At 44.6% G+C, this 27,915-nt stretch overlaps 1 protein-coding gene across 1 annotated transcript in view; it reads right to left on the bottom strand.

The window, feature by feature from the left end:
- Window positions 1–974: 974 nt before the first annotated feature.
- POC1B (POC1 centriolar protein B) overlaps window positions 975–27,915 on the bottom strand; it is a 132,610-nt gene continuing 105,669 nt past the window's right edge. Inside the window, exons 11-12 of the mRNA XM_075012076.1 lie at window positions 4,029–4,253; window positions 975–2,227 (exon numbers count right to left, since the gene is read on the bottom strand). Coding sequence (XP_074868177.1) covers window positions 2,123–2,227; window positions 4,029–4,253 — 330 coding nt within the window. The 3' untranslated portion in view covers window positions 975–2,122. The remainder of the gene's footprint in view (window positions 2,228–4,028; window positions 4,254–27,915) is intronic.

The following is a 27,915-nucleotide window of genomic DNA, read 5'->3' as shown; positions in this document are numbered from 1 at the left end:
GATTTGAAGGGTTAAATTTCTAAGGGATTAGCTCCGTAGTATGATAATGCAACCTACGGGGGAAGGATTTCTGTTTCAAACAGCATTTTGTTAAAGTGCACAAGGGAACCTTAAGTGCACACCAGCAGGAGCCATGCGGACCAATTAATGGCAAACACTAGCATGCTGCAGAAATCACACCCCTGTAGTGTGCATTGCTGCTTTATACAGGCAAGTCCTTAGCCCTTACAATCAAATGAGAATGTGAAAATATTAAATTATAATAAAATATATTGATCTAAAAACTAACATTTACGCAGCCACACACTGTATGGTGGTATAAATATTTGCACAATTGAAAGCCAGCTCAAAGTTACAGATACAACTGCAAAAATGATCTTCATTCTGGAAGACATTAAGTATATTTTGCAAAGAAATATATACACACAACCAAAATGAAAGTCTAATTCCCTATATTATAACTGTTATTCCAACTACAAATACAGTAACAACAGAAAACATAGATGTGTGATCTGATGTTTTAAAAATTTCTTGATTAACCAAAACTCACAGATTATTATGCATCACAGACTCTGGTGATGGGATAGTCAGAAATGGGCGATCATGACAGAGTTTTAAATAACAATGTTTGAGACGTGTTATTTGCCAATTTGGCCATAATTCTGCAATTGAATCTTCACAGGTGTACGCAAGTGCTCAAGCAGAGCTCTAAAGAGCTCAACATAGATAAATGGGTTCAATTATACAGATTCAGTCGCACAACTGAGGTGTTAATTTGCATTATTTATAAGCGCTCCCCTTTGCCTTATGCAAAATACAAATTCCCAAAGTAAGCATGAAGCTGTAGAAAGGAAAAGCTCCTCAACTTTGATTCTAAATTTTACAAAAAAAGATGATCTGCAACTGCCATTCAATGACACTAGGAAGATGTAAAGAAACAAAGCAAAAGTTCCATATCATAGGCTATGTCTACATTAGCCCAAAACTTCAAAATGGCAATGACCATTTTGAAGTTTTGGGCTAATGTAGACACAGCCATAGAGAATGTAGAATTTATCCCTCTTTAATGATTCACCATTCATGTTTACAGTAAGTTTCCTTTCTGCTTTCTTCTTTTCAATATTTACAACACACACCCAAACTCTAAAATGCAAACTAAGAGCCTGATTATAGAAATCCTTACTTTGATAGGTTCTAATTCTGCACTGGCTTACAGAGGTGCTTAATTTATGTTCCTTTAACTGTTTTCCATTGGACTGCTCACGGTGCATAAAGTTTTCCACTGCATATATTTGCAAGATCAGGACCTTGCAGAGGTTTACAGTACAGGCCTAGATTTACTTTGGTGTTTTTCAAAAATATTAAACACTTTAATTTCAGTACTAATCTTAAGTAGGGAAAATATATTTTAATGACATAAATAATGAATGGAAATATAAAATAAGGCTTCAGTCTTGCAATTGGATTTGCATGGGTTCAGCTGCCAGATAAAGGTTCAAGTTACTTCATTTTCATATGTGTAATACAAAAGTTGATTACTCTTAAAACAGAATTCCCTAAAATCCTCTTTAAATTTCTTGTCACTTCTCCGTATGTACAATTCTCACCTGCTGTTGTTCTTAAGTCAACTTTATTTTAAATAAGCCTCACTTAGATTGAAAAAGCTGCATTACCCCTGTTCACAATAAATGCTTTCCAACTGAAACTGAATAATTTGTTGTTCAGTGCTTTTAAGGAAGTTCTGTTGGATTGGGAAAATATTTAAGTGAAGGTTTCCAACTGGTAGGATCTGACGTGGATGAAATATTGAGCGCTAAAAAATAAAATAGAAAGTGAAATCCTGAGGGACATCAAAGAGTCATCCAAAATGCGTATTAAAACTGTATTAATCTTTGGCTAAAGTACCTTTTATTAAATATGCTACCCAAATGTTAATTTGCTACTGATTTTTAAAATATACTGTATGTGCATTTTCACTTTTTTGTCCTTACAGCAGCAAGTTAAAATGAGAAACAAAATTTGCTTTTTGTTCATTGTAAAATTAAAAAAGGCATCATTTATTAGTTCCCTGAGAATGTCTAAATACATATTCATCAGCACAGGTCAACTACATTTGAACTTTTTATTCTCTTTGTCTGGCCTGAAGTAACATTTTGTATTGATTTTCTAAGCATTCTTTCAATTTATCTTCAGTCAAAGTCAGTCGCTGCTCCAGAATTGAAATAGTCTGCAAGAAGAGGACAGTAATGTATTTTTTACATATTTCTCAAATATCATAAATGTGCACAATACTTTACACACAAAAACAATGGCTTTCACCGTATAACCAAAAATACTGTGGCCAGAATACTGGCTTCAGATAATCTACCATTTAAACCCAATAATAATATTCTGGTTTTTTTAACTAAGGAGATTTTCCAAAGGCATTAACCCGCCTCCATAAACTTACTGGAAGGTATTGTATCTCTAGATCATCTACACATACTTCAATATAAATAAAATAAATTGAAATGCTATCCATCCATGGAATATATATTTTTGGTTTCCACCTACAAAAAACAAGCACTGCACAGCAACCAAAAAGTCTCTCTCTCTCTTTTTTAAAATGACTACATAAAAGGCATCCTCCAAGAATTCACACCAGTTCTAGAAATGGAGCTTTCTAGACAGTTTCACTTTAATCCATATTATTTCACAAGTAACTGAGGCCGTTCTACACACGCCACTTTCGAAGCTAATAAATGGCCTGAAATATGCTAATGAGGTGTGGATGAAAATTCCCCACGCCTCGTTAGCATAAGACCACGTGATTTGGAGTCCGGAAGACATTCTTCCGGACTCCAAAACGCCGTTTAGAAGCGCAGCTCCCGGGGGGTCTTCCGGAAGGAAGTCCTTCATCCGGAGACCCCTTCTTACTGAAGTCCCCGGGGGCCGCGCTTCTAAATGGCATTTTGGAGTCCAGAAGAACATCTTCTGGACTCCAAATCATGTGACTTTATGCTAATGAGGCACGGGGAATTTGCATCCATGCCTCAGTAGCATATTTCGGGCCGTTGATTAGTATGCAACTTTCAAAGAAAGTGGCATGTGTAGAAACAGCCTGACAACCTTTTGATTTGTCTTGTAAATCAAGCATTTTCTCCATTTCTTTTACTACGTTTATCTGACCACCCCATTTCAATTAGGTACACTTCTAGTAAATTACCAGTACAGCGAAATACCTTAAATATAAATTGGCTGGTGCTGAGTTACTGAGAGGAAATGTTGAGAATTTGCAATAGAGTCAGATGCCATTGATTAATGGTGGTGGTTTCTCTGTCTCACACTGATTTTTACAAGTATGCCAAAGACTGGACTCTGCTTTCATACCTAGAATATGGAGCCCAGGGGATGAAAATGGCCATAGTCCTGGAACTACCAAGGTGGACATGTTTTTCTCTTAACTCTTCTGCAATTCTTATTTTGCACATCCTCTGCCAGAGCATGATTGTTGAAGTTGGAAACTAACACTATCTAGTTAACAGCAGATTTCTGGTAAATGAACTTCCCCAGCCAAAGAGGGTAGCCTTCTGACGTTTTAAAATGCCATTAGCTGTTGTGCAACAAGAAAGAGCTTTTAAAGACTTGCCTAGTTTGACTTTAGTTAATTCATATAGCCACCCTATAGCAGGAGGGATAGCTTAGTGGTTAGAGCATTGGGCTTGTAACCCTTGGGTTGTGAGTTCAGCCTTTGAAGGGGCCTTTCAGGACGCTGGGCAAGTCAATTAAAATTTTGTCAGGGTATGGTGATAGGTCCTGCTGTGAATGCAGGGGACTGGACTCAATGATCTCTTAAAAGCCCATCCAGCTATATGAGATAGTTATATCTGCATCTTTCATTTCACAGTGTTGAAAGAATTTACCAGGGTTCTGGTGAGTCAACTCAACACTACAATACTTTAGGTTATAAGCACGGCCCAAGATCTTCACCCAGTAAAGAAGGAATTGTGTCATATTAAGGAATATTAATTGGTGCACTGCATACTCACTAAAGTCAAAACATCCAGCTGCTCCACAATGTGCTCTAAAGCATTACCCAGAGCAGGCGAGATGCCTGCGCGCTTGTCCACAGTACATACAGCTGAGTCAATGTCTTCCTCCAGTCTCCTTCTTGAGCTTGTTGGTGAGAACAAAGCAGGACGGTAATGCAGATCTTCACCACTCACATCACTGTGGAAGGTGGAAACTCCATTTGAAGAGCCAACCGCCTTTGACTTCATTTAGTTGCAATCATAGGGAAAAGAAGATATAAAACTTTTTTTTGTGTGTTTCAAAAATGTACTGGCCCATATATAAGCACATACAAAAGGGTTCAGTTTTGTTTCCCATCCGAGGTTCATTTTTACATCACATCCATTCATTCTCAACAAGAGAATTTTAGTTGTGGCAGATATATGAGGGAACAAAGGTTCACCATATATAGAGAAAATTCAGCAAACCTCTCACATAATGTGAACACCAACTGCTACACCTCAGGTACATATGACTGAGAGATTGAAGGCTTTACTATTAGAGATGAAAGTCAATGTAAATATTTTGTTAATAAAAGAGAAAGGTATTCTATACAATGAAAAACAGACATAAACTGTTTTCTTCATTCAGCTACATTTTCCTGGGAAGCTGACATCTTCAAAGAACAAGAAGAGAAAAAGGCTGAAAGGGTACACACAAGATGAAGTAGAGCAGTGGGGGAGATTAAACTATCAAACAACTCTGATATATGAGCACTGCCTCAAGATCACAGTGACATTATCAGTTCCTTTCATGCTGTTTTATTTCTGTTTTTGTTTGCACCCTCAGGAGTCCTAATGGTACTCTCTTGTGAGAGCAGGCTGCAAAGTCAGCAGTCACCAGATGGTAACTCACATCAACTTCACCTGCCTCTACCAGGATGGCAAGGGTCATATTCTTTTAACACCTTGGATATCTTTCCCCCAAAATAAACTAATAGCAGTCACATTTTGCTTTCTTAAACAAATTAGCCATGTAATAGCCATTAGATTTCAAAAGAAAACAGAATACATGAGGAGTTAAAATTGTAACTGCCTCTCTAAAGATTGTCTGTTGAAACATTATAAACTTAGGAATGGAAAGAAAAAAATTCTACCTATTTAATCCCCCAAAATACATATAATATAAAACTGAATATGATTTCAAACTACAGAATCTTAAAATACATGTCAATTCGTAAAAAAACCTTCTCAAGCTCATGTGTAACTTCCTGGAACTTAAATTGCTGAATTGGTTTAGAGCCAAATTTTCCGAGTTGGGGTACTAGGTGTGGATTTAGACAAATCATTCAGCAGTTAAAAAGTAAAAGCTGGATCTAATTCCCATTGAAATCAACTGGCTTTTTTACACTGACTTCCACAGGAATTGGATCAGATCAGTAAAAAGATATTTAGGTATTTAAATAGAGATTTGGATGCTCGAATGTGAAGCACCAGAATCTGAAAATCTGGCATTTGTTCATTTTGAAGTTGCTTGCCAGTCAAGACTTTGTCTGCAAAGCTTCAACTCCAACAAGTTCTCACACGTGAATGTTTATAAGCTCAGAAAAGAGTTAATAAAGGCTACACCATGAAGAATCTTCACTATAGTGTTGCTAGTTCTTGCTAATCCATTCCATTTATATGCATCAACAGTGTGTATTCAAGAACATATTGTGGCTCTACATTGGTGATCTTAAAGTTAGGATTTCTATTTCTCCATCTCTCTTTTCCCTTTATAACCTCTTGGACCAGAGTTGATTATAAAGCTCACCCAGAAGCATGCATATGGGAAGCTTGCTGCCATTTGGTAAATATTCCAAGTCTGCAGCTATCACCGGTGATCTGATTGCTGTGATTCATACCTTTGTGACATCATGCTCGAACTATTCCAGTTAGTTTTGCTTTGGGAAGAAGCCAATCCTCTGCATGCAACTAAAGCAGCGGAGGGGAGTAAGGGGATTTTGAAATGTGCACGGTCCTTTCGAAAAGGACCCCCATGTAGCCGCACTGAGCTGCAAGCGTTCGAAAGTGGCTCTTTCGAAGTGCCGTGGCTGGAAGCATCCTAATACTAATGAGGCGCTGAATATTCAATTCAGCGCTTTATTAGTAATCTTTGAAATGGCCATTTGCATGGCCATTTCCAAGTTTTGGCCAAGTGTGGCCACAGACATACTGATTAAAAACAACCAGCCAATCACACAGGCATCTCAGATTAAATAGCAAAAACAATAAGGTATTGAGTCAAACAGAACTATTAAAGTATACAAGTAATTTTTTGAGTTTACTACATTCAGGTTATAAACAAGACTTACACCATTGTACATGGACACCCTACTTCAAGTCTGGTAGAGGGCAACAAAAAAAGATTAGGGGGCTGGAGCATGTGACTTATGAGGAGAGGCTAAGGGATTTGTGCTTATTTAGTCTGCAGAAGAGAAGAGTGAAATGGGATTGGGTATCAGCCTTCAACTACCTGAAGAGTGGTCCAAAGAGGATGGAGAAGGCTGTTCTTAACGGTGACAGATGACAGACTGAGGAACAGTGATCTCAAGTTGTGGTGGTGGAGGTCTAGGTTGGACATTAGGAAAAAGTATTTCACTAGAAACATGGTGAAGTACTTGCATGGGTTACTTAGAGGGAAAGGTACAATCTCCTTCCCCAGAGATATGTAGACAAAGCCCTGGCTGCAATGATTTTGCTAGGACTGGTCCTGCTTTCAGCAGGGGGTTGGACTCAATGACCTTCTGACGCCTCTTCCAAGCCCATAATTCTAACATCTGGAAGCAGCCAGGTCCCTGTTTGAAGAACCTGGCTCCAACATTGAGCAGTGCATCTGTGAATGGGGGCATAACCAACATATACAACTGCTACTGAGAAATTTACAAATAAAAGAGAACATCTGTCCAACTTTCCTTGGACACTAAGTCCTTCCAAATCACCTAAAATACTTGAAACCCTCACACAACTAGCCCCACCCATGAGCTCAGAAGAAGTTGTCCCATTTCCTTCTTCATGGCACCTGCAATCCTAGGCATTAGAACTAACTGACCCTTCAGGAAATGACTGATGCTAGAGTGTTTTCAATCAGCAAATCTTTACCATTATGGTAAAAGTACAGCCAGAACCATGCCTTATTTGACTCAACTATTGTTTGCAGAAAGTGCAAAATTACTTAAAAAACTCACTCTTCACTACTTTTCCCAGACCATTTATGAGACTGTCGACCAGCACTGGTCACAGTACACATGGCTTGGGGGCGGAGTGGGGGGTGGGGACACAGCAATTTTCTTCTCTCCACTTTGAAGACTGACAATTTATTTCCTATCTTCCTTCTTATCTGGCAACAGCTTAATTTGCTTAAGACTACTTGATGTAGGATTTTGTCAGACTTTCTAAATGTTCAGTACACTACAGTTCGTGAATTGCTCATGTCCACATGCTTGTTGACCCCCCTCAACAAATAATAATAGATTGCTAAGGCATGACATCAGCTTATGAAAGCCTTGTTGACTTTTCCCCAACATATTACATTTATCTATGTGTCTAATAATTCTGGTACTAGCATTTCATTTTATTTGTGCAGTACTGAAGTTAGGCTTACTGGCCAGTTATTGCCAGGATCACCCCTGCAGCCTTTTCTAAGAATAGGTATATTACTACTTTAGCTATCTTCTAGTTATTTCGTGATAACTAGAGAGTGATTTAAGCAATATTTGAGTTCCTTCAAAACTCTTGGTGAATTATTACTAGTTCATTTATCAACTTGTTTCAAAATCTCCTGTATGGACACCTAAATCTATGACAGATTCCCTCAGATATGCCACCTAAAATATGAGTCAGGTATGAAAATCTCCTTCACATTCTTTGATTTAGTTTTACTGTCTCAGTCTTCCTTGAGCGATCCTTTAGCATCTTGATTATCCTGCGGACTAACTTATCTTTTATCTCCTGCTGTTGATGTAAGGGGGGAGGGATAGCTCAGTGGTTTGAGTATTCGCCTGCTAAACCCAGGGTTGTGAAAATCTGAACCTGTATTATAGTGTTTTAAACAATTTGCATAAGCAGAAGGTTGGAGCATCGTCATGGAGTCTCCAGAAACAACAGTGGATCACCACTGAATTCCACAGGTAACAGGCATTAGCCCAGGATGTAAGCCAGAGGTGGCTCACCAGCTTTAGCCCCTGGCAGGCTATGATTATTTTACTTACATGTGCATCTGCAGGTATGGCTGCTTGCTGCTCTCATTGACTGTGGATCACCGTTCCCACATCAATGGGAGCTGCTGGAAGTAGCACGGACTGAGGCACCACTACTCACAGCTCCCAGTGGACAGGAACAGCAATCTGCCAACAGGAGATGGGAGCAGCCGTACCTGTGGACAAACAGGGAAACAAAGTGCTGGTGGCCCACCAAGAGCTAAATCTGAAAACCGTGCCCAGGCCATGGGCCACTTATTGCCCACCCCTGCATTAGTCTATGAGTAACAAACCCAGAGAGATGCTGTGCAACAGAATCCAAATCAATACTCCAGTGGCTAAAGGTTTGGTGTCAAGGAATGACACTCAATACTATCAAAGGGGTAAAGCAAAGCTAATTTTAGTCCACATCCATCATTTTAGTCACTATCAAGTGGTCTTTTACAAACAAATTGTTCAATTAACTGTTTCTACCTAAACAGTGCAGTTTTCATGAGATGGTTTATGTAACAAAATCTGACAGCCCCTATCCCTTTCATCATCATCATCATCATCATAATCAACAATGGGCTAAGCGCCTATTGGTGTCTGATGCCTCTCTCACTATTTCCTTCCATCTTTCCCTGTCCAGCGTGGAGTGGCTTAGTTTCTGTAAACCAGCTCTGCACCAATCTACTATATCATCTACCCATTCTCTGTGGGATCTGCCTCTCCTATTCGAACCATCCATTATGCCGAATACAAGGGTCTTGACTTTTCGTTCATCGTTCATTCTGCAAATATGCTATCTCCTTCCAAAGCAGCTCTAATTTTCCAGGCGCCCACAGATCAGACATTCCATGTTCGAACTGATAATATATATGTTAGTTGCAATTTTCTTTTGGTAGCCAACTTATCGACCCAACCCCGATAACTCAATTGGTATCGCAGACCTTGTTTATCTGGGAAACGTCCGAGCCAGCACCTTTTATCGGTTAGTTGTACTGGTATCCCTTCCAAGTGGCCTCTTTCTTTAAAGCACACAGAATAATAATTCAAAAACACTGACAATTCAATTGACTGCAAACTAGGTTGGGAAATTAAATTATTTGTTCAAACAACTGACTACTTTGTAAGAATTTAGAGACCTAGTTTCTTTTGAAAGAACAGAGTTACACTGAGCAAGAATGTGTATTTTAAATAAAACTCAAAAGAAAATTAAAATGAGTGCAGTATTTCCATTCATTGCCTGCTAACAGTGAAACTAATTCAGATTGGGGCAACTTCACTTAACTTACAAATTACAAGGAGGAGGAGTACAGATAATGAATTAAAAGAAAGCTATTTCTATGCCATTACCAAGCGGATGTTTAATAGGAAACTTAAATTTAGACTATGAATGATGTCATAGTCAGCACACCATAATTAATCATCTTAACTTTTTGCTAAGCAAAATTACCAGAACTCTGTAAGTTGCAGTCAATGAAATCTGTGGAAGGAGCTTTCATGTAACCTTATCACCCTTGCATACTCCTCATGCTTTCCCATAGAGCTTTGGCACTTACCAACTAGAAACAAACATTGCAAAAACTCTCTTTCCTTCAGATTTCATTATAATTCAAAAAGATGACTATATTCGTATGTAAGCTTGTTCTGATCCCACTTTCTTGTTTACTGAAAAAGAAACTTAAAAAAATTCTTTTGCAGAAATAAGAAGAGAAATACATCAACTACATTTTGACATATAGAAAGAATATGTGATAGCATCCGATGCAACATCCTAATGATCATCTAACAAAGACAGACTTGAAGATAGAACTTACTGTGACAAGCTTTCCAATGAATCCCAAAGCTGGCAAGGCCTGTTGTTTACTAATCATTCTTGCAGTTATGAGCATATGGTAAACTTGCCTGTTAACATTAAAACAACTAAAACCAATTTGTCACAAACAAAACAAGCCCAAATAGATCAAATAACAAAAGCATAACAAACTTTCATCTCCCACATCTAATAATCCCCCCCTTCAATAAAATGGTCTTATAATGAGCAAAAATTCCAATGTTATTTTTGTATTGGGCAGTATACTAACCTTTCTTACTCACACTATTACAAGATCTGGACTACTCTACACAGTCTCATTTAGTGGCAAGCCCCTAGAGTTCCTAAGATAATTACAGTAAACTCTTTCATTTTTGGCAGGACTGGGAGGTTGCCAGAAACAGAGAGGTATATGCATAACATTAAAGAAAAACAAGTTTAGATATTAAGAAACAAACAAAAATCTATGCAGAGTACTTTAATTACCAACGGTAGTATTGTATACTGTAAAATTATACTGTATTTGCTGTAGTTATTTGTATTTACTTTCACTATACTGTAATTATGGAAAACATTACTAAAATTCACTTGATCTTTAACTTAAACAATACTGTATATTTATTTTAACTTTCACTATACATATACTGTGCTTATACGAAACGATTAAAATTAACTTTATCTTTAACTTAATTCTGTTTTGATGCTGGTAGATGAAGTAATGAAATTTGATGAGTCTTATTCTTAAAATGACAGTTATTTGAGAATTCCCAATGATAGAATGCCGGTTAAAACAGAGCTTACTATATGTCTAAATGTAACACTTCAGTTTATTTAAAAAAAAGAAAAAGTCCATACGCTGAATGGAGGGTTTTAGTGGACCTTGGTAAGAGGTAAAAACCTAGCTGAAGTGCATCTGGTGGAGAGGAGAAAATGGCAGAACAATATTTGTTAAGTAGAGTCATACTTTGGGGTCTTTTGTTAGATGCTCAGTCATTTTTGGATCATCATGGAGTAGTGGAAGTACATTAAGAGTTCCTGCAAGGAATCTCTGACCTTTCATTTCATATGAAGATCTTGTCTGAGTTATCCATGAACTTGCCACCCTCAGAATGGATTACTGCAATGTCCTCTCCATGGGACAGTCTTAACAGATTATCAGCTGCTCTAATGTGAAACATATACGCTCACTTAACAGTGTTTCTCACTTGGAACATATTGTATCTGTGCCACACAGAACGCACTGGCTTCTTTTAAATTCTGTGTGCCATTCATGGTGTTGATTTTAAGCTTTAAAGACCAGTATAATTAAGCACGAGGTATCTTACAGTCTATTTACATAGGGAGTCTGAAATGGGGGAGTGTGTCATAAAAATAACAGTATCCCACAAGCTGCCTTTTAAAGATTTTGGTAACATATGACCGGGTTTAGTTCACTCAATATAGAGAAAACATGCTGTGTTCACAGGATGGGCAAAGCCTCAGTATATTAATATTCTTTCATCATGGTCAATCTGGCTCTTAAGTTTTGTCTGCTCTACCAAGTTTGGTTGCAAAAAACTGCTTTTTGACAATAAAATAGTAAGAATAGCAATACGACCGTTGTTGGGAAAAACACCCAGTTTCAGTGACAAAAAGTTTCTGCCTCACTTGAGAAAATTCTTCATATTTTCTCCTTCCTTTCCTGTTGACAAAGAGCCAGTATAGACAGCTGTTCATTTTGTTGACAGAACTGGCCTCTACCAGTATCCCACAATGCCTGTCCTGATGGCTCTGCTCAGGTTTCTGTCTCTGATGCTCTGCAGACATGTGACCCTTCCCTTTCAAAGCTCTGGGAAATATCTGACAGCGGAAATAAACAGAGAGCAAATCATTGGGACACTCCTGTGCTGCCCTGCCTCAGGAACATGGTAGCAAGCAGGCTGCTACTGCAGGGGAAAAGGGACAGGTGGATGTGCTACTTTGATATTTCTTGGCATGGAGAGTAGAATTTCAGGAGGCTGTGGGGGAACTCGGAGAAAATCCCAGGATGTTCAGGGATCCACCCTGCCTTCGCAAACTACGCATGGTAGGCTACATACCCACAGTCCATTGATCTTACTGTTGATGATGGTGCCTCCAGGGGGGACATGATCTGTCGATAGAGGGAGCAAGTGTGACCACCCTCTGGCAATTTTTGTTTTGTCAACTTTTGGGTGTTGCCATAAGTTTTGTGGACAAAACCTGGCATTGTAGAGATAGCCTTAGACTGGGTCTGTCTTTATCTTCTCTCCAGACATTTGAGATGAGCCACATAGCAGTCCCTTGCACTCATTAGATTTTTACATCTGAGGTTCAAGACAGAGCACCCTTTGAGGAGCCTATTTTCTGGAAATTGCTTTCTGGATTCATTGGACAAAGCCAGAGAATTTGTTAATCTTCAAAAAAATGGTGCAAGCTGTACCTAATCTCCCAGGCTTTGACTTGACAACATGTCTTAAGAGAATCCTGAATTTCTGTAATTGAGGAATTAGTTCATCTTTCTATAGTAACTCAGTGTTGTTTCCATAGTTGAATCAGTATGGTTAAGTTTTAATTTATTTGGCTTTAGAGTAATTGCATATAGATACCTAAAGAAAGGTTACTCACCGTAGTAACAGTGGTTCTTCGAGATGTGTCCCCGTGGGTGCTCCACATTAGGTGTTGGGCTCATCCGGCGCCGCAGATCAGATCTTCCAAGCAGTTTCTGCCGGACCGCGCATGCGCCGGTGCGCGCCGCTCCCTTGCGCGCTCCTGGTCACTTGCGCATTCCGGTCCCCGCCAGTTCCTTGACCAACTGCCTCGGATGCTCCTGCAAAACACTAAACAGAGATCCGAAGCGGGGAGGATGGGCGGGTAGTGGAGCACCCACAGGGACACATCTCGAAGAACCACCGTTACTACGGTGAGTAACCTTTCTTTCTTCTTCGAGTGTCCCCGTGGGTGCTCCACATTAGGTGACTACCCAGCAGTAACCCAAGATAGGAGGTGGGTAATCGGATTATGTGCAGCTTGTCCCCGAGAGGACCGCTGTCGAGAGATGGGTATCCTCTTTGAATACCCTGTGAAGGGCGTAATGTTTGGCGAAGGTGTCATAGGATGACCAGGTCGCCGCTCTGCAAATGTCTTTTAGCGCAACGCCCTTGAAAAAGGCTGTTGATGCCGCCACCGCCCTAGTGGAATGAGCCCTGGGCGTGGCCAGTAAAGGAGTCCTTTTGAGTTCGTAGCACATTTTTATGCAGGATACGATGTGCTTCGAGATTCTCTGCAAAGAGAGACCTTCTCCTTTCGTTTTGGGAGCGAGAGAGACAAGGAGTCTATCCATTTTCCAGAAGGACTTGGTCCTGTCTATATAGAAGGCTAGCGCCCTCCTCACGTCCAGGAGGTGTAGGCGCACCTCTTTGCTAGAGTTATGAGGCTTTCGATAAAACGAGGGTAAAACAATAGGTTCGTTAATATGAAACTCAGAAGAAACTTTAGGAACAAAGGCTGGATGCAGCCGTATGGTTACCGCCTCCTTGGAAAAAACAGTGCAGGGTGGCGTTGCCATAACTGCCGCAAGCTCGCTCACCCTGCGAGCTGACGTGATTGCGAGAAGAAAGGTCGTCTTTATCATAAGGTGGCGGAGGGAAACCGTGGCCAAAGGCTCGAATGGTGGTCCCGTTAGCGCATTAAACACCAGGTCCAAGTTCCACGAAGGTGGAAGCGGTTTCCGAGGGGGGTATAGGTTTACCAACCCTTTGAGGAACCTGGTAACCATGGGATGGGCAAAAACCGTGTGCCCTTCCTCTTCGTGTCTGAATGCCGAAATGGCGGCAAGGTGGACCTTTAACGAGGATAGTGAGAGTCCTCCTCTCTTGAGGTCCAGTAAATACTCTAATATTACAGGTATAGGCACCGAAAGGGGGGCTAGCTGTTTGGTAGAACACCATGCCGTGAAGCGAGTCCATTTCTGCTTGTAGGTCTTCCTGGTGGAAGTCCTCCTGCTACTTTCTAGGACTTGTTGCACTTCCTCCGTACATGTGCTCTTGAGGGAGCTGAGCCATGGATTAACCATGCTCGTAGTCGCAGGCCTTGGGGGTGCGGATGCACTATGGACCCCTGGGCTTGCGTGAGCAGATCCGGCGCCACCGGAAGGAGCATCGGTGGACGGTCCGACATGCGCAGGAGTAGGGGGAACCATTGCTGTCGATCCCACGTTGGGACTATCAGGATCATTCGGGCTCCTTCCCTCCTGGCTTTCTGCAAGACTTTGTGGATCAGCACTGTGGAAGGAAAAGCGTAAAGCAGGGGGCCCCTCCAGGAGATTGCGAATGCATCCCCCAGGGACCCCCGTCCCAGTCCTGCCCTGGAGCAGAATCGTGGGCAGTTCTTGTTGTGTTGAGTAGCAAACAGGTCTATCTGGGGAAAGCCCCATGCGTGAAAAATCGGTCGTAGCAGATCGGGATGGATCTGCCACTCGTGCGTGAGTGAGAAACGCCTGCTCAGCTGGTCTGCCTTCACATTGTGAGCACCGGGTAAGTACGAGGCTTTCAAGGTTATATTGTTGGCGATGCACCAGTTCCACAACCGGACTGCTTCCGCATGGGACCGAGCTCCTCCTTGCCGATTTATATAAAACATGGTGGAGGTATTGTCTGTACTGATCCCGACTACTTTGCCTTGTATATGGTCTCGAAAGTGTCTGCAGGCGTTGAACACTGCTCTGAGCTCCAGTATATTTATGTGCAGTGACTGTTCCGTGGAGGACCACAGCCCTTGCGTCACCTCTTCGCCCATGTGTGCTCCCCACCCTATGAGGGAGGCATCTGTAGTAAGAAAAACCGATATTTGTGGTTGGTGGAAGGGTACCCCCGTTAGCAAGTTCTTGGGGTTTACCCACAATTGCAGGGATTTGCGCACCTCTGTTGTGGGCGACACCTCCCTGTGAATGGTGTGTGCTGCCGGTTTGTATACGCTCACCAGCCAGTGCTGCAAGCTGCGCATGTGTAACCTGGCGTTCTGTACTACGAACGTCGCTGCTGCCATGTGGCCCAGCAGCTGTAAGCACGTCAGAACCGGCACCGTAGGGCTGAAGGTGATGACTTGCACGAGGGAGCTGATGGCCCGAAAGCGAGTCTCTGGTAGATACGCTCTCGCTGTAATAGAATTTATGTGTGCCCCTATGAACTCCATGTCCTGTGTGGGGTCTATCTGTGATTTTGCCAGATTGATAACCAGGCCGAGTGAAGACAACGTGCCTGCTGTGACGCGTATCATGCGGAGTACCTCCTCCTTCGAGGCCCCTTTGAGTAGGCAGTCGTCCAGATACGGGAATATAAATATCCCCTGTCTGTGCAGGTAGGCTGACACCACTGCCAAGGTCTTGGTGAAGACTCTGGGGGCCGAGGAGAGGCCAAACGGTAGGACTTTGTATTGAAAATGTTATTTGCCTACCATGAACCGGAGGAATCGTCAGTGAGCCGGATGGATAGTTATATGAAAATACGCGTCTTGTAAGTCGAGGGGTGCGAACCAATCTCCATCGTCTAGTGCCATAAGGATGGAGGCGATTGTGATCATCCGAAAGTGTTGCTTGCGCAGGTACCAGTTGAGGCCTCGAAGATCTAAGATGGGCCTCCAGCCTCCTGTCTTTTTCTCCATGAGGAAGTACCTCGAGTAGAACCCTCTCCCTTGCAGTTGCTCCGGCACTCTTTCCACTGCCCCTATGAGCATGAGATGGTCTACCTCCTGCTTGAGCCTCGCTACGTGGGAGGCCTCCTGGAGGTGGGGCCTGGGTGGAGGTCGTGGCGGTGGGAACAACTGGAAGGGGATGGCATACCCCGTGGCTATGACCTCCAGCACCCATTTGTCAGTGGTGATCCTTTGCCACTGGTCGTAGAATGGTCGGAGGAGATGGTGGAAGAACCAGTTCAGATGACCTTGTGCGATGGTAGTGATGGCGCAGCCCTGGATCTGTGTGTCAAACTTGTGGCCTTTGGCCCTGCGCCGAGGACGCACGGCTCTGTTGGGAACGTCGCCTGGGAGTTCTGTACTGCTGGTGCTGTTGATGTCGCCCTTGCTCGTAACCCCTGTGGTACTGGGGACGCTGTTGCTGGTACTGGTACCGTCTTTGTTGAGGGTAGTACTTTTTCTTTCTGTATGGAGGGGTGTAAATCCCCAGGGTCCTAAATGTGGCTCTTGAATCTTTACTGGAATGAAGGACCGAGTCAGTTGATTCAGCAAACAGCTTCTGCGAGTCGAAGGGAAGATCGACTATCTTTGCCTGCAGATCCCTCGGTATACCCGAAGTCTGGAGCCAGGACTCCCTTTGCATCACCACTGCCGTAGCTGTGGAGCGTGCTGCTGTGTCCGCAACATCCAGGGCGATCTGAACTCCCGTCCTCGAGGCCGCATAGCCTTCTTGCACGACGGCCTTGAGCACCAGTTTCTTGTCCTCTGGAAGCGAGTCCATGAGGGAGGTTAACCTAGTGTAGTTGTCGAAATTATGGTTCGCTAGATGCGCTGCGTAATTTGCCATTTGCAACAGTAGAGTGGAGGAGGAGTAGACCTTTCTGCCAAACAGCTCTAGCTTCTTGGCATCTTTGTCTGTTCTCCCTGTCTTGAATTGAGATGTCTTTGATCTTTGTTGAGATGACTCCACCACCAAGGAATTTGGTTGTGGGTGGCTGAACAGGAACTCCATGCCCTTTGCCGGCACGAAGTATTTCTTATCCGCTCTTTTGTGGACAGGGGGAATAGTCACGGGGGTCTGCCATATCATAGTGGCGGACTCCAAGATTGCTTCATCAAGCAGTATTGCTATTTTGGAGGAGGCCGGAGGTCTGAGATTTTTGAGGAGCTTATGGTGTTTCTCTTGCACCTCTGCTGTCTGGATGCATTGCGTGAAGGCCACCCTTTTAAACAGCTCTTGAATGTGTTTGAGATCGTCCGGAGGATGGACGTCCCACGGGGCCGTAGCCTCGTCCGGGGAGGAGAGCGAGGAACCACTAGGATACGCCTCTCTGGACCCTTCTGGTTCCTGTTGGTGATGGTACATCCGCTCGCTGGAAGCTTGCAAGGGAAAATCTCGGGGTTCCATAACCAGTTCCCCCTGAGATACTTGAGTCTCTGTCCCCATTCGCGATTGCCCTCGGGGATACGGGACCGTCTGTGGGGATGTTTCCCTGGTAGACTGCTGGTGGTGTCTATGCCCCGCGTGATAGGGGCGACCATGGCAGCATGGGCACTGTTCTTGGGAAGGTGACCTGGACCACTCCCTTGGTGCATACCCTCTGCGTCTGGGGGAGCAAGATTGTCAAGAGACCTGGGACACTGGAGAGAGTGATTTGTGATAGTACTCCAGCGGCTCAAACCCCAAGAAGGGTGAAGGTGGTCCCAGCCAGGGCGAGGCTGGTTGTAAAAATGGAGACGGGGGCTCCGGGTAGGCTAGGGGGGACCCCTGCCTTCTAGTTGGAGTCCGCAGCATGAGCGGAGGGCTGAGAGAAAGCAACTCTGCAGCCCTGTCTGGAGAGGGGCTGCGGTGCCTTGTTTTGTGTGCAGCCTTCCCCCTCCCTTGAGGGGGTGGCTCCGCCCCCTGATGTGCAGGGGATCTCGGCCCTGTCCGTGCCACGCTCGGCACGCTCATGGACGGTGCCGCACAGGCGGTGTCCTCCGGTGCCTGCAGGCTGTGTGCCTGCGCGCTGTGCACTGCCGGTTCCCCGGGGGTCGGTGCCGCTGCCTGCGGTGCCGCCGGTACCGGCGCTTGTTTAGCCACTGCCCTGCCTGCGGGGCGGGGCGGCTGGCTGATTATCGGAGGCTGAGCCGCATCCACGTGGCTCTCCGTGCCGCCGCCGATCAGCTGTTGCTGCGGCTGGGGGCTGTGCGCTCCTCCCGTCCCGCTCGCTGTTGCTGCCGGCAGGGATCGGGCTGGGGAGACTTTCCTCCGTTTTTGCGCTGTTGGGGTGAGGGAGGCAGCTTTCCTTTTATGGGCCCCGGAGGGTCCCTCCTGCTGCGGCCGCTCCGGCACGTCTGGCTGGAGGGCCTTATCGAATAGCAGCATTTTAAGCCACATCTCCGTATCCTTCCTTGCTCTGGCTGTTAATTTTGCACAGAAGGAGCATTTCTGCATGACATGGGACTCCCCAAGGCACCTTATGCAGTGACTGTGCCCATCAGACCCTGGCATTGCCTCTCGGCAAGACTCACATTTCTTGAATGCTGAAGAGGACATTGTTGGTGAGTCTTTTAGTTGTTAATGGGGTACTTAGCACCTTCTCTGTGCTGTTTTCCCCCTCTCCGATAGCCTGCCGAGGCAGGAGGGCTAATGGCCGTAGGCTCCTGGCCTCCAGTGCTCCGCTTGTTACTAGGACTGGACTGAATGCCGTCCCGCTTGTTGTTTCTTGTTTTTTTTTTTTGAAAATGACAACTGGCTAACTTAACAATAGACTAAGATCTTGAAAACTTTAAAGAAAAACAGTTAAAACCATTGAATACGCTAACTTGGCCGTAGCCTAATCGGATTCCGTCTGCAGCTGACGGCGGTTAAGAGGAACTGGCGGGGACCGGAACACGCACGTGGCCAGGAGCGCGCAAGGGAGTGGCATGCACCGGCGCATGCGTGGTCCGGCAGAAACTGCTTGGAAGATCCGATCTGCGGCGCCGGGCGAGCCCGACACCTAATGTGGAGCACCCACGGGGATACTCGAAGAAGAAACAATGTAACAGATGCCTTCCAATTTAGAATTATAATTTTAAAAAGAAGTTGTGCCACAGTAGTATGGTCTTGTGCAAGGTTCCCTTTAATTTTTTCCATCCATGTACAGAATTGTGTTAGAAACAAAAATCTTGCCGAGGGTGCTCTGCTAATCAGCTGAGCAGCATTTGACTCTCTCCTGAGTAGCTGCACAAGTGTCCAGTTTACAGGCAACATTGGTCTTATGATCATTACAGACCCTATAGCACTTGTAACAATTATGGTGGTGCCCCAAAATCCTAATCAGAATCCATATTAAATATATTTTATTGACCTAAACGTCTCCACAGTTTCCTTGTCATTTCTTTCTCCTGTACTGAAACAATATCCATGTTCCAATCCAGAGGCTGCTGCATTTCACTGGTGAAAAAGTTCAGATATTTCATCTGTGTATTCAAATCAGTTATAACATTTGTAGCCATACCAATAAAAACACAAGTGAACTCAATAATTTACCTACAGTCTAGCTAGATATTCCTAGTCTAAGCAAAACTCTTGGCACCAGACCATAATATAGAAATTCAGACAAAAAAAATTACATGCAGAGTTTTGCATGGTTTCTTTTCTAACTTAATGATCTCCAAATCTTGAACAAGCGCATGAATTAAATAAGTCATAAGAATAAACTCTGAAGTGTAGATATATCTCATATTACCCATGCAGACTGTAAACATTTAGCCTCCCTTGCTCTCTCCTGTACATCTGTTAATTTAGAGCCTAACTCTCAATGGAAGTACCGGAACTCTCATTCACAATCAACAATTTGCAAAAGGTTAAACTGTTTTCCCAAGTAAAACAGATGGTTTCACATAAAATGGTTGAGCACTTGATTGGTCTTTCAACCAACAAATTCAACCCTAAATGTACTGAATTTTTAGAGGTCACTGGGTCACTGGAGAAGAAGAAAAAGTGGTTGTGCACTAGTATTAAAAAGTAGCCACACAAAACATGCTTAAATCCTTGTCACATTTGAAGCTGTGCTCTGATACATCAGATGTATTTATTTATTTGCCAAGATTACAGCGGTGTTAAATTTAGCACAGCTGTGACGGCATCAAGTAGCAAGCTTCTCTGAGCCATGGTCATAGCAATAAGCAGATCTAGGAGTATTTTGAATAGATGTAGTTGCAAGACACATGGATTAACCCTGCAGATATGTCCAGAAAGTGCACAGGACATTGAGAGTACTATTGCACACAACCATTAAACATAACACTTTTCTATTGCTAATTCTCCCACGATTGTGACTATACACATTACTTTTCCACTAACAAGACACAATACACATGCCTGTAATCAGTGCACTGTACATTGTGTGATTCCATGCCTGAAGAGATTACAGCAGAATCCATCAAATGCCACAGAAATTCACTCCAGCTTCCAAGCTTTCATTAAAACAATTATATTTATAGCCCTTATGGTCAGTAAACTTGCCAAATGTTAACCATGTGTAAACATTGTTCTCTTCCTAAGTCCTCAGGGTATTCACTCACAAGGCAAGTGAGGACAAATTGCTAACACTGTTAAGCATTCAAAAGACAAGAACATTAAATTTTATTTATCCATCCCATAATCCCAAACTGCACTTCAACTTTCTAGAGGTCTGAGTTTCCAAGTGGTCCGTGAACCCTGCTATTAAAGCCTCCTGCTTCACGCTGGCAATACAATGAAGTTTTCTACAAGACCCGGCAGCATATTGAGAATCAGTATTTTAGGGGGAGAGGAAAACTAATTGCATTTAACATGAAAATAACCAAACGGTAATTTCATATTTCATGCAGAAAAACCCTCACTTTTAAAAAATTCTGCTAAAATAGACTTCTGGAGAAACCAGAGGCCTTTCAGCAATGTTTATATTCTGCTTACTATGGGCTGTGTCTACTCTACCACCCTCCGTCGAAGGAAGGATGGTAATTAGTGTGTTGGGAGTTTACTAATGAAGTGCTGCCGTGCATACACAGCACTTCATTAAGCAACTTCCCGCTCCCGGCAACTTCGAAGTTTTAAACTTCGACATACTGGCTCGCCTCTAAATTTTTGAGGAGTAAAGGGACTTCAAAGTTGCCCCAGCACTTGGAAGTATCAGCGGGTGAGCCGCAGATAGACGCAAGCCAGTATTTCAAAGTTTAAAACTTCGAAGTTGCCGAGGGGGGGCATTTGCTTAACGAAGTGCTGCGTATGCAGCGTAACACTTCATTAGTAAACTCCCAACACCCTAATTACCATCCTTCCTTCGAAGGAGTGTGGTAGTGTAGACAAGCCTGTGGAGTGCATGAGATCCAGCTGAAATGGATACGCTGTTATAGTGTAGGTAAATGAGCAAACATAATTTATTTTCTAAATCAAAAGAAATGTAGTTTTGCTTGAAAAATGGCAAAAATTTTGGTAGTCCCTGATTTCTGTTCTTTTTATATATGTATGTCTGTCTGTATTGATAAACTATGTTACATAAACTTCAGGGATCACAGTCAACTTAAAAACAAATCACTAATGTCTGAAGTTCTGTCTTTCCTTTCAATCTGCTATAGTTACCACTAACATGTAATAATTTCTATGGCTGTCAATTTTGTTTTTTTTCCACTGCTTGTTCATCTTGTATCAGAGAGGTAGCAGTGTTAGTCTGTATCTTCGAGAACAAGAAGTCGTCCTGTGGCACCTTATAGACTAACAGATATTTTGGAGCATAAGCTTTCATGGGCAAAGACCCGCTTCATCTCACGCATCTGATGAAGCAGGTCTTTGCCCACAAAAGCTTATGCTCCAAAATATGTAGTAGTCTATAAAGTGCCACAGGACTTCTTGCTGTTCTTGTTCAGCTTGTGCAATTCATGTCACTTTGTTTCTAGTTTAAACTAATTTCCCCTGCATATTCAAGACCCAGTCCTGCAAAGGAATCTACAAGGCTGGACACACGTACTTCAAATCAATGGGATTCTTAGATGAATAAAACTTACACAGGCAAAATTCCATTCCAGGAACAAGATCCTAGTTAGTTTCTTTTGTTATTTGACTCCATTTCCTTAATATTCTTATTTTACAACTAAATTTTGATAAAGTTACCACAAGAATACAAGTCCTATGGAAACAAAGCATTTTCCCAATTAGTAACAGAATCCTCCTCCCATATTTTAATCAGATTTCCCCTTGTATTAAAATGTTTACAGACAAAAAAAGATAAGGTTCAGTTTTCTTTGCATCTGCAAAGCAACACAGGTATAAAAACATGTAAAAAAATTAAAACAAAAAATGCAGTCATCACACGGGAACTATTAAAGATTCCAGATTTTCAAAGATGAGAAACTCCTCACCAGATAGTCACTTCTAAATATAGCAATTCAGAAAAGAACATATTGAAATAATTTTCATAAATTGCAGAAAAATATTTATGCCGATCTCAGACACCAAAAACAATATGCACATCATAGTAAAAAATGTAAAGGAATATAGTAAAGGCTGGTCCTCAGTTTAGTTAACAGTTAAGCTTTAAGCAAATTAGCTTTGACTATGTGTTGAGCTCTGTTCTAAAAGAAATGCTTGGATGTAGCGACTCAGTTTACAAAACTTTCTCTTGGTCACATGAGAAATAATGTTCTTTTGCAACATTTGAGTCAGAAGATTATAGCTACTTTGCCAGATCCTGATTTCTAATACTGTGGAATAAATTGTGTGAACTTTGCCCTGCCTTGGATATTAAAGAACAATAAGCTTAAAAATAAACCAACTACCACATAGACCTAATGAGACACTGCAAAGAAACTGTTGAGCCAAAGATGCCAACCCATATAAAAGTGATTTTTAAAAAAATTAACTTTTGCACTTTAATAAGCTCTCACACAATTTTTCTACTTCAGGTCATTGGGAAAAACATGTCTTAACTAATCTGCACTGTACTGAGAGGGAGAAGCTAATGAAACATGCATATATCAGGGACACCAAGCCTCACCAGGAAAAAAGAGTAGTAGAAAAATCTCGGAGGTCAGTTTCAGCCTTGCTCTTATGTGGGTGAGCAAGGAGCAGGAGAAGAGGTTCTGAAGAACACACCCACCCCTTTGCACAGCATGCAACAAGGGAGCCATGCAGAACTGCAGCCCAGGTGCTGCAGGGGGTGCAGGAGGTCCTCCTGTTCTGCCACCTGTAGGAAAGGTACAGTGCTCCAAATGGGTAGGCATGGGAGGTGGGTGAGGCTGCTGCTTGCGGGGACTAGATCTCCACCCTGTGGCCCCACTCATCCCCCAAACTCTGCTCTGCCCTCTACCCTCCCCGCCCCCCACTCCTTCCTGCTCACCCCCTTCAGCCAAATCCAGGAACCCAAATGTAGTAACTGACATTCAAAAAAAAAAAAACCCAACAACACAAACATACACAAAAAACCCCCAAATAAACCACAAACCACTCTACTTCAATTTCTTTCCAAAGAAAATGGAGCGTGTTTTCCCAGCATGCCAGATGATGAAGACTAGAGACACAGAAGGTACCTCATTAAAAGCACCACGTTTGGGAATAAATGCCAGTCACAGGTTTTTTGACATAGAGTAAAACCTCGATTCAACAGACCCCGATATAATGAACTTTGGAAATAACAGACACTGTCCACCGATTTCCTTGCCCAAAATAAAAGCTGGTGGTTCATGAGAGCTGCTGCTGCCACCATTGCAGCCACTGGGGCTGTAGGAGCTGCCACGACATGCTCCTTCCAGCAAGGTGGGTGACCGGACTGGACAGCTGGAGGGAGTCCTGCCAGCCAGAGTCCTGGGCAGAGGCATGCCTGCTCCAGGAAAACTTAGTTTCTGCAGCAGTGCTCAGCATTGGGTGGCTGATGAGCAGCTTGTAGCAGGGAAGCCCAGAGACTCTGCTCTGCAAACAGCAGAGAGCCCACTGCTGAGCTCTCTCTCCTAAGCCCACTGTGTTCCTCCCAAATCTCAGACGGAGCGCTCCCTAGGGCGCTTTGCAAGGTGTCTCCAGTCCTGCAGATTGGGATTTAACAGACTTGAGGCATTGATGGGCACTCCTTCCCCTCTCTTAGTTCATTAAAGCAATGGTTTACTGTACCCTGAACTTGGTAGTAAGGACAAGTCAGTTATCCTGATGAATATAATGTTAAATATTATGGAACACATGATGCAGCTCTTCTGGGGCTTGCAAATCATGGTATTTCTAAGATGCTTTTATATTTTAAATGTTCCCGTTAGCCTTCATAAAGTGACCACTTCAGATTACTACATACTTAACTCAACGGCAGACATTATTTTAAATTAATCAGTCAGAGATTTGGTATGTTCATAACAAAATGTATTGCTTTTTTTATAAAAGAGAACAGTAATTCACTTTATGTGATCTCCATAATAGCCATTTATGAAACTTCACCAACTTAAAAACATTTCCAAATATTTTGGGCATAACCAAGGATTTCATATGTTACTAAGATACTGATTTGGTCAGAAGGTTCTCTTAAACTTAGTTCTTTAAATAGTCAGAAGTAACAAATGGGGTGCTCATTTGTCCCACTATCTCAAAGGACTGGGTGTTGTCCCTTTGAGGTCTCCATTTATCAGGGATGAACAGGGAAAGCCGAATACTCAGACTGTGCATTAAAAAGAAAAAATCTATGCGAGGATTTTGTAGAGAAGTCATTTTATAACCTTATGGAACAAACTAATGAAAATTTTTAAAGCAAATTTTAAACTAAAGTCCTATAGACTAACATGTTCAAAGTAGAAAAAGCAAGCGGTGAGAGAGAGAGAGAGAAAGTCACCTGTCATTCCTGTGACTATCAAAGGTGGGGAAACTGTCCTTGATGTTCACAGGAATGGCATCCGTGCCTCTTAATTTACTTCTTCCACAGGTCCTATTAATGACTAGTGACTTCTCCCCTCTTCCCCGCTGTCTTTTTCCCCTTCTTTTTCCTTGGTTTAGGACTGCTTGTTGTTTTTCCTTTTGCTTTTTGTTGTCAAGCTACAGATTAACGTGGTTACCCTTCTGAGACTATTTGCCATGTTCTGAGTATATAGTTACAGTAATTCACAACTGTTTTTGTCAGTAAATTCAGAAACTGACAGTATATACCTGTGTTTTGGCAATCGCTTGTTGATGAGTGGTAACAGAGAGGTAGTCATGTTAGTCTATATTCTATCAAAACAAAAAAGCAGTTCAGTAGCACTTTAAAGACTAACACAACAATTTATTAGGTGGCGAGCTTTTGTGGGACAGACCCACTTCTTCAGATCATAGCCATACCAGAACAGACTCAATATTAAAGGCATAGAGAACCAAAAATAGTTATCAAGGTTGGCAGATCAGAAAAACTGTAATCTAGATGGGCAAATCAGAAGAGTAGAGGGGCTGGGGGTTGGGAGGGGGAATGTAGCACTTAAAAGACTAACAAAATGCTTTATTCGGTGATGAGCTTTTGTGGGACAGATCCACTTGACTACATTATCACTTTAATGGCTCTTTAACATTTTCAATGTTGTGCAAATAGCTCTGACAGACTGCTTTTTCACTCTCAAATCACCGGATCCCCTGCAGAGCTGGATTCACCAGGCTGCAACAGCCTGCTGTGGGAGCCTACAGGAAAAGTCAGAAAAGGGATAAAAACAACAAGAAGTCCTGTGGCACCTTATAGACTAACATACTTTGCGGCATGAGCTTTCATGGGCAAAGATCTGCTTCATCATCGGCTCTAAGGCCCAGGGGAGACAATGACTTCTCTTGCCTTACACCTACTGCTCATGGAGGTGAGGAACAGACTGAATCAAAACTGTTCCTCAAGAACAAGAACTCCTATGGCACCTTATAGACTAACAGATATTTCAGAGCATAAGCTTTTGTAGGCAAAGACCTCCTTCATCAGATGCACTAGACACGAAAGCTCATGCTCCAAAATATCTGTTAGTCTATGAGAACAAGAAGTCCTGTGGCACCTTAAAGATACAGACTAACACGGCTACCTCTCTGATACTTAAACTCTGTTCAGCCGCGTCTACACATGCACGCTACTTCGAAGTAGCGGCACTAACTTCAAAATAGTGCCCGTCACGGCTACACGCGTCGGGCGCTATTTCAAAGTTAACTTCGACGTTAGGCGGCGAGACGTCGAAGTCGCTAACCCCATGAGGGGATAGGAATAGCGCCCTACTTCAACGTTCAACGTCGAAGTAGGGACCGTGTAGTCGTTGCGCGTCCCGCAACGTCGAAATTGCCGGGTCCTCCATGGCGGCCATCAGCTGAGGGGTTGAGAGACGCTCTCTCCAGCCCCTCAGCTCAATGGTGGCCGCATGGAGCGGCCCCTTAAAGGTCCCCTCCCCCTCCCTTCCTGTGCAGGAAGCTGAGGGAACATGCAGGCGGCAGCCCAGACACGCGGCCAGCCTGCACGTCCCTCAGCCATCCAAACCAGCCACCCCACCTGTGATGGCTGCCCGGCAGCCCCCCCAGCGCCCCCAGGGGACCCCCCCCCAAGGGAAGCCAGGGCAGCCAGCCCAGCCAGAAGGGCAGCCAGGCGGCAGCGGGGCCCCTCCTGGACGGAGGCCGAGCTGCGGGACCTGCTGGGGCTCTGGAGCGAGGAGGAGGTGCTCCAGGTAATGGGGAGCAAGAGGCAGAACGCGGATGCGTTCGCTCAGCTGGCCGACGGCCTGGCTGCCCGGGGTCACCCTACCCGCACTTCTGATCACGTCAGGTGTAAGGTGAAGGAGCTGCGGCAGGGTTACTCCCGGGCCCAGGATGCGGCCAGCCGATCTGGGGCCGCTCCCATCACTTGCCCCTTTTACAGGGAGCTCAGGGACATCCTGGGCCCCCGGCACACCTCCTCCCCTCCGGCCACCCTTGATACTTCGGCCGACGAGCCCCAGCAGGCCCTGCAGCCGGAGTCCGCCCCGGAGGTAAGCCCCGCACCCCGGGGCCCCCCCCGGAGCCCACCCCCGGGACATCACGGCAGGAGGAGGAGGAGGAGGAGGACGGTGGGGGCTCCTCCTCCGCAGAATCTGGGCTGCAGATCCTCCTCCTGCGATCCCGGAGCAGCAGCCGGGCCTCCGCCCCCCGGGGATCTCCAGACCGTGGGAGCGGACCGACAGGTATGTACCCCCCTCTGGTGTACACCCCTGGGCTTGAGGGGTGGGGGGTAATAGATATGTGTCCAGGGCCCCCCACATGCTCACATGGCCATGGCCCCAAGGACAGCAGGGCCATGTCCCTCACAGCAGTGCATCAGCCCCTGCCCCCCCTTACCCCGCATGACAGTGCCATGCCCCATCCCCGGGGCAGGGGGGAGCGGAACCCCGAGGGGCCCCCGGAAGGAGGGGGTGGGACACCCCGCAGCAGCAGCAGCAGCAGCAGCAGCAGCAGCAGCAGCAGCAGCAGCATGTGATGGAGTGGGGGGAGTGCAAAAGGGAGACTCAGGCTAGATATGAGCAACAAGAGCCGAATAGCTCCGAGGGGCAAAGGATGATCCTGGGGCTACAGCTGGCAGGTGACACCTCTGCCCTGAACAAAGAGGAGGCAGGAGCCGAGCTGGCTTGGAATTGGGGGGGGGAGGGCGGGGGCCACAGGTAGAGGCTAGGGCAAGAGAGAGCTGAAAGGCAGCCAGCCTGAGGAGGGGGAAAGCTGCATCCCAGAGGGGCACCCCTTGGGGTCTTCTCCCCAGGACGGGTTGGAAGGACTGTCTCTTCCGACAGCTGGTGCTGTCACTCCTGGGAGAAACTGGGTATCTGTGGCCTAAGAAACCTCTCCTGTCAGACCCTGCAGAGTGAAGTGAGAGTCGCTCCCACCAGGGGACGGGGTGCAGTGCAGGGGGACCCCTGAACCCCATCCATCACAGCAGCATCTCCCGGGGACGGGGATGGGGAACCTGCAGCACAGGGCTGGGGGGACAAAGGCCACGGCTCGGGGCCCACACTAGCACCTGTCTCCATTCTTCTTCCCCCCCTCCTCTCCTGTGTCCCGCACCTGCACCATCAGAAGGACCGGAAGAGAGCGCCGGCGAGGCATCAGTGGTCCCGGAGAGCCCTCCGGGGCCATCGCTCCAGGCAAGCCCCTCGGCCGAGAACCGACCGGCCCCACGGCGGGCTAGACGGCGGACCCCGCACCACCACCAGCCGACGGCGATGGACCCCCAGCTGCTGGCCATCCACTGTCGGCAGCTGGAGGTCG

Source organism: Carettochelys insculpta, chromosome 1, assembly GCF_033958435.1.
Source record: "Carettochelys insculpta isolate YL-2023 chromosome 1, ASM3395843v1, whole genome shotgun sequence".
Lineage (NCBI taxonomy): Eukaryota > Metazoa > Chordata > Testudines > Carettochelyidae > Carettochelys > Carettochelys insculpta.
This window is presented reverse-complemented; position numbering and strand designations above follow the sequence as displayed.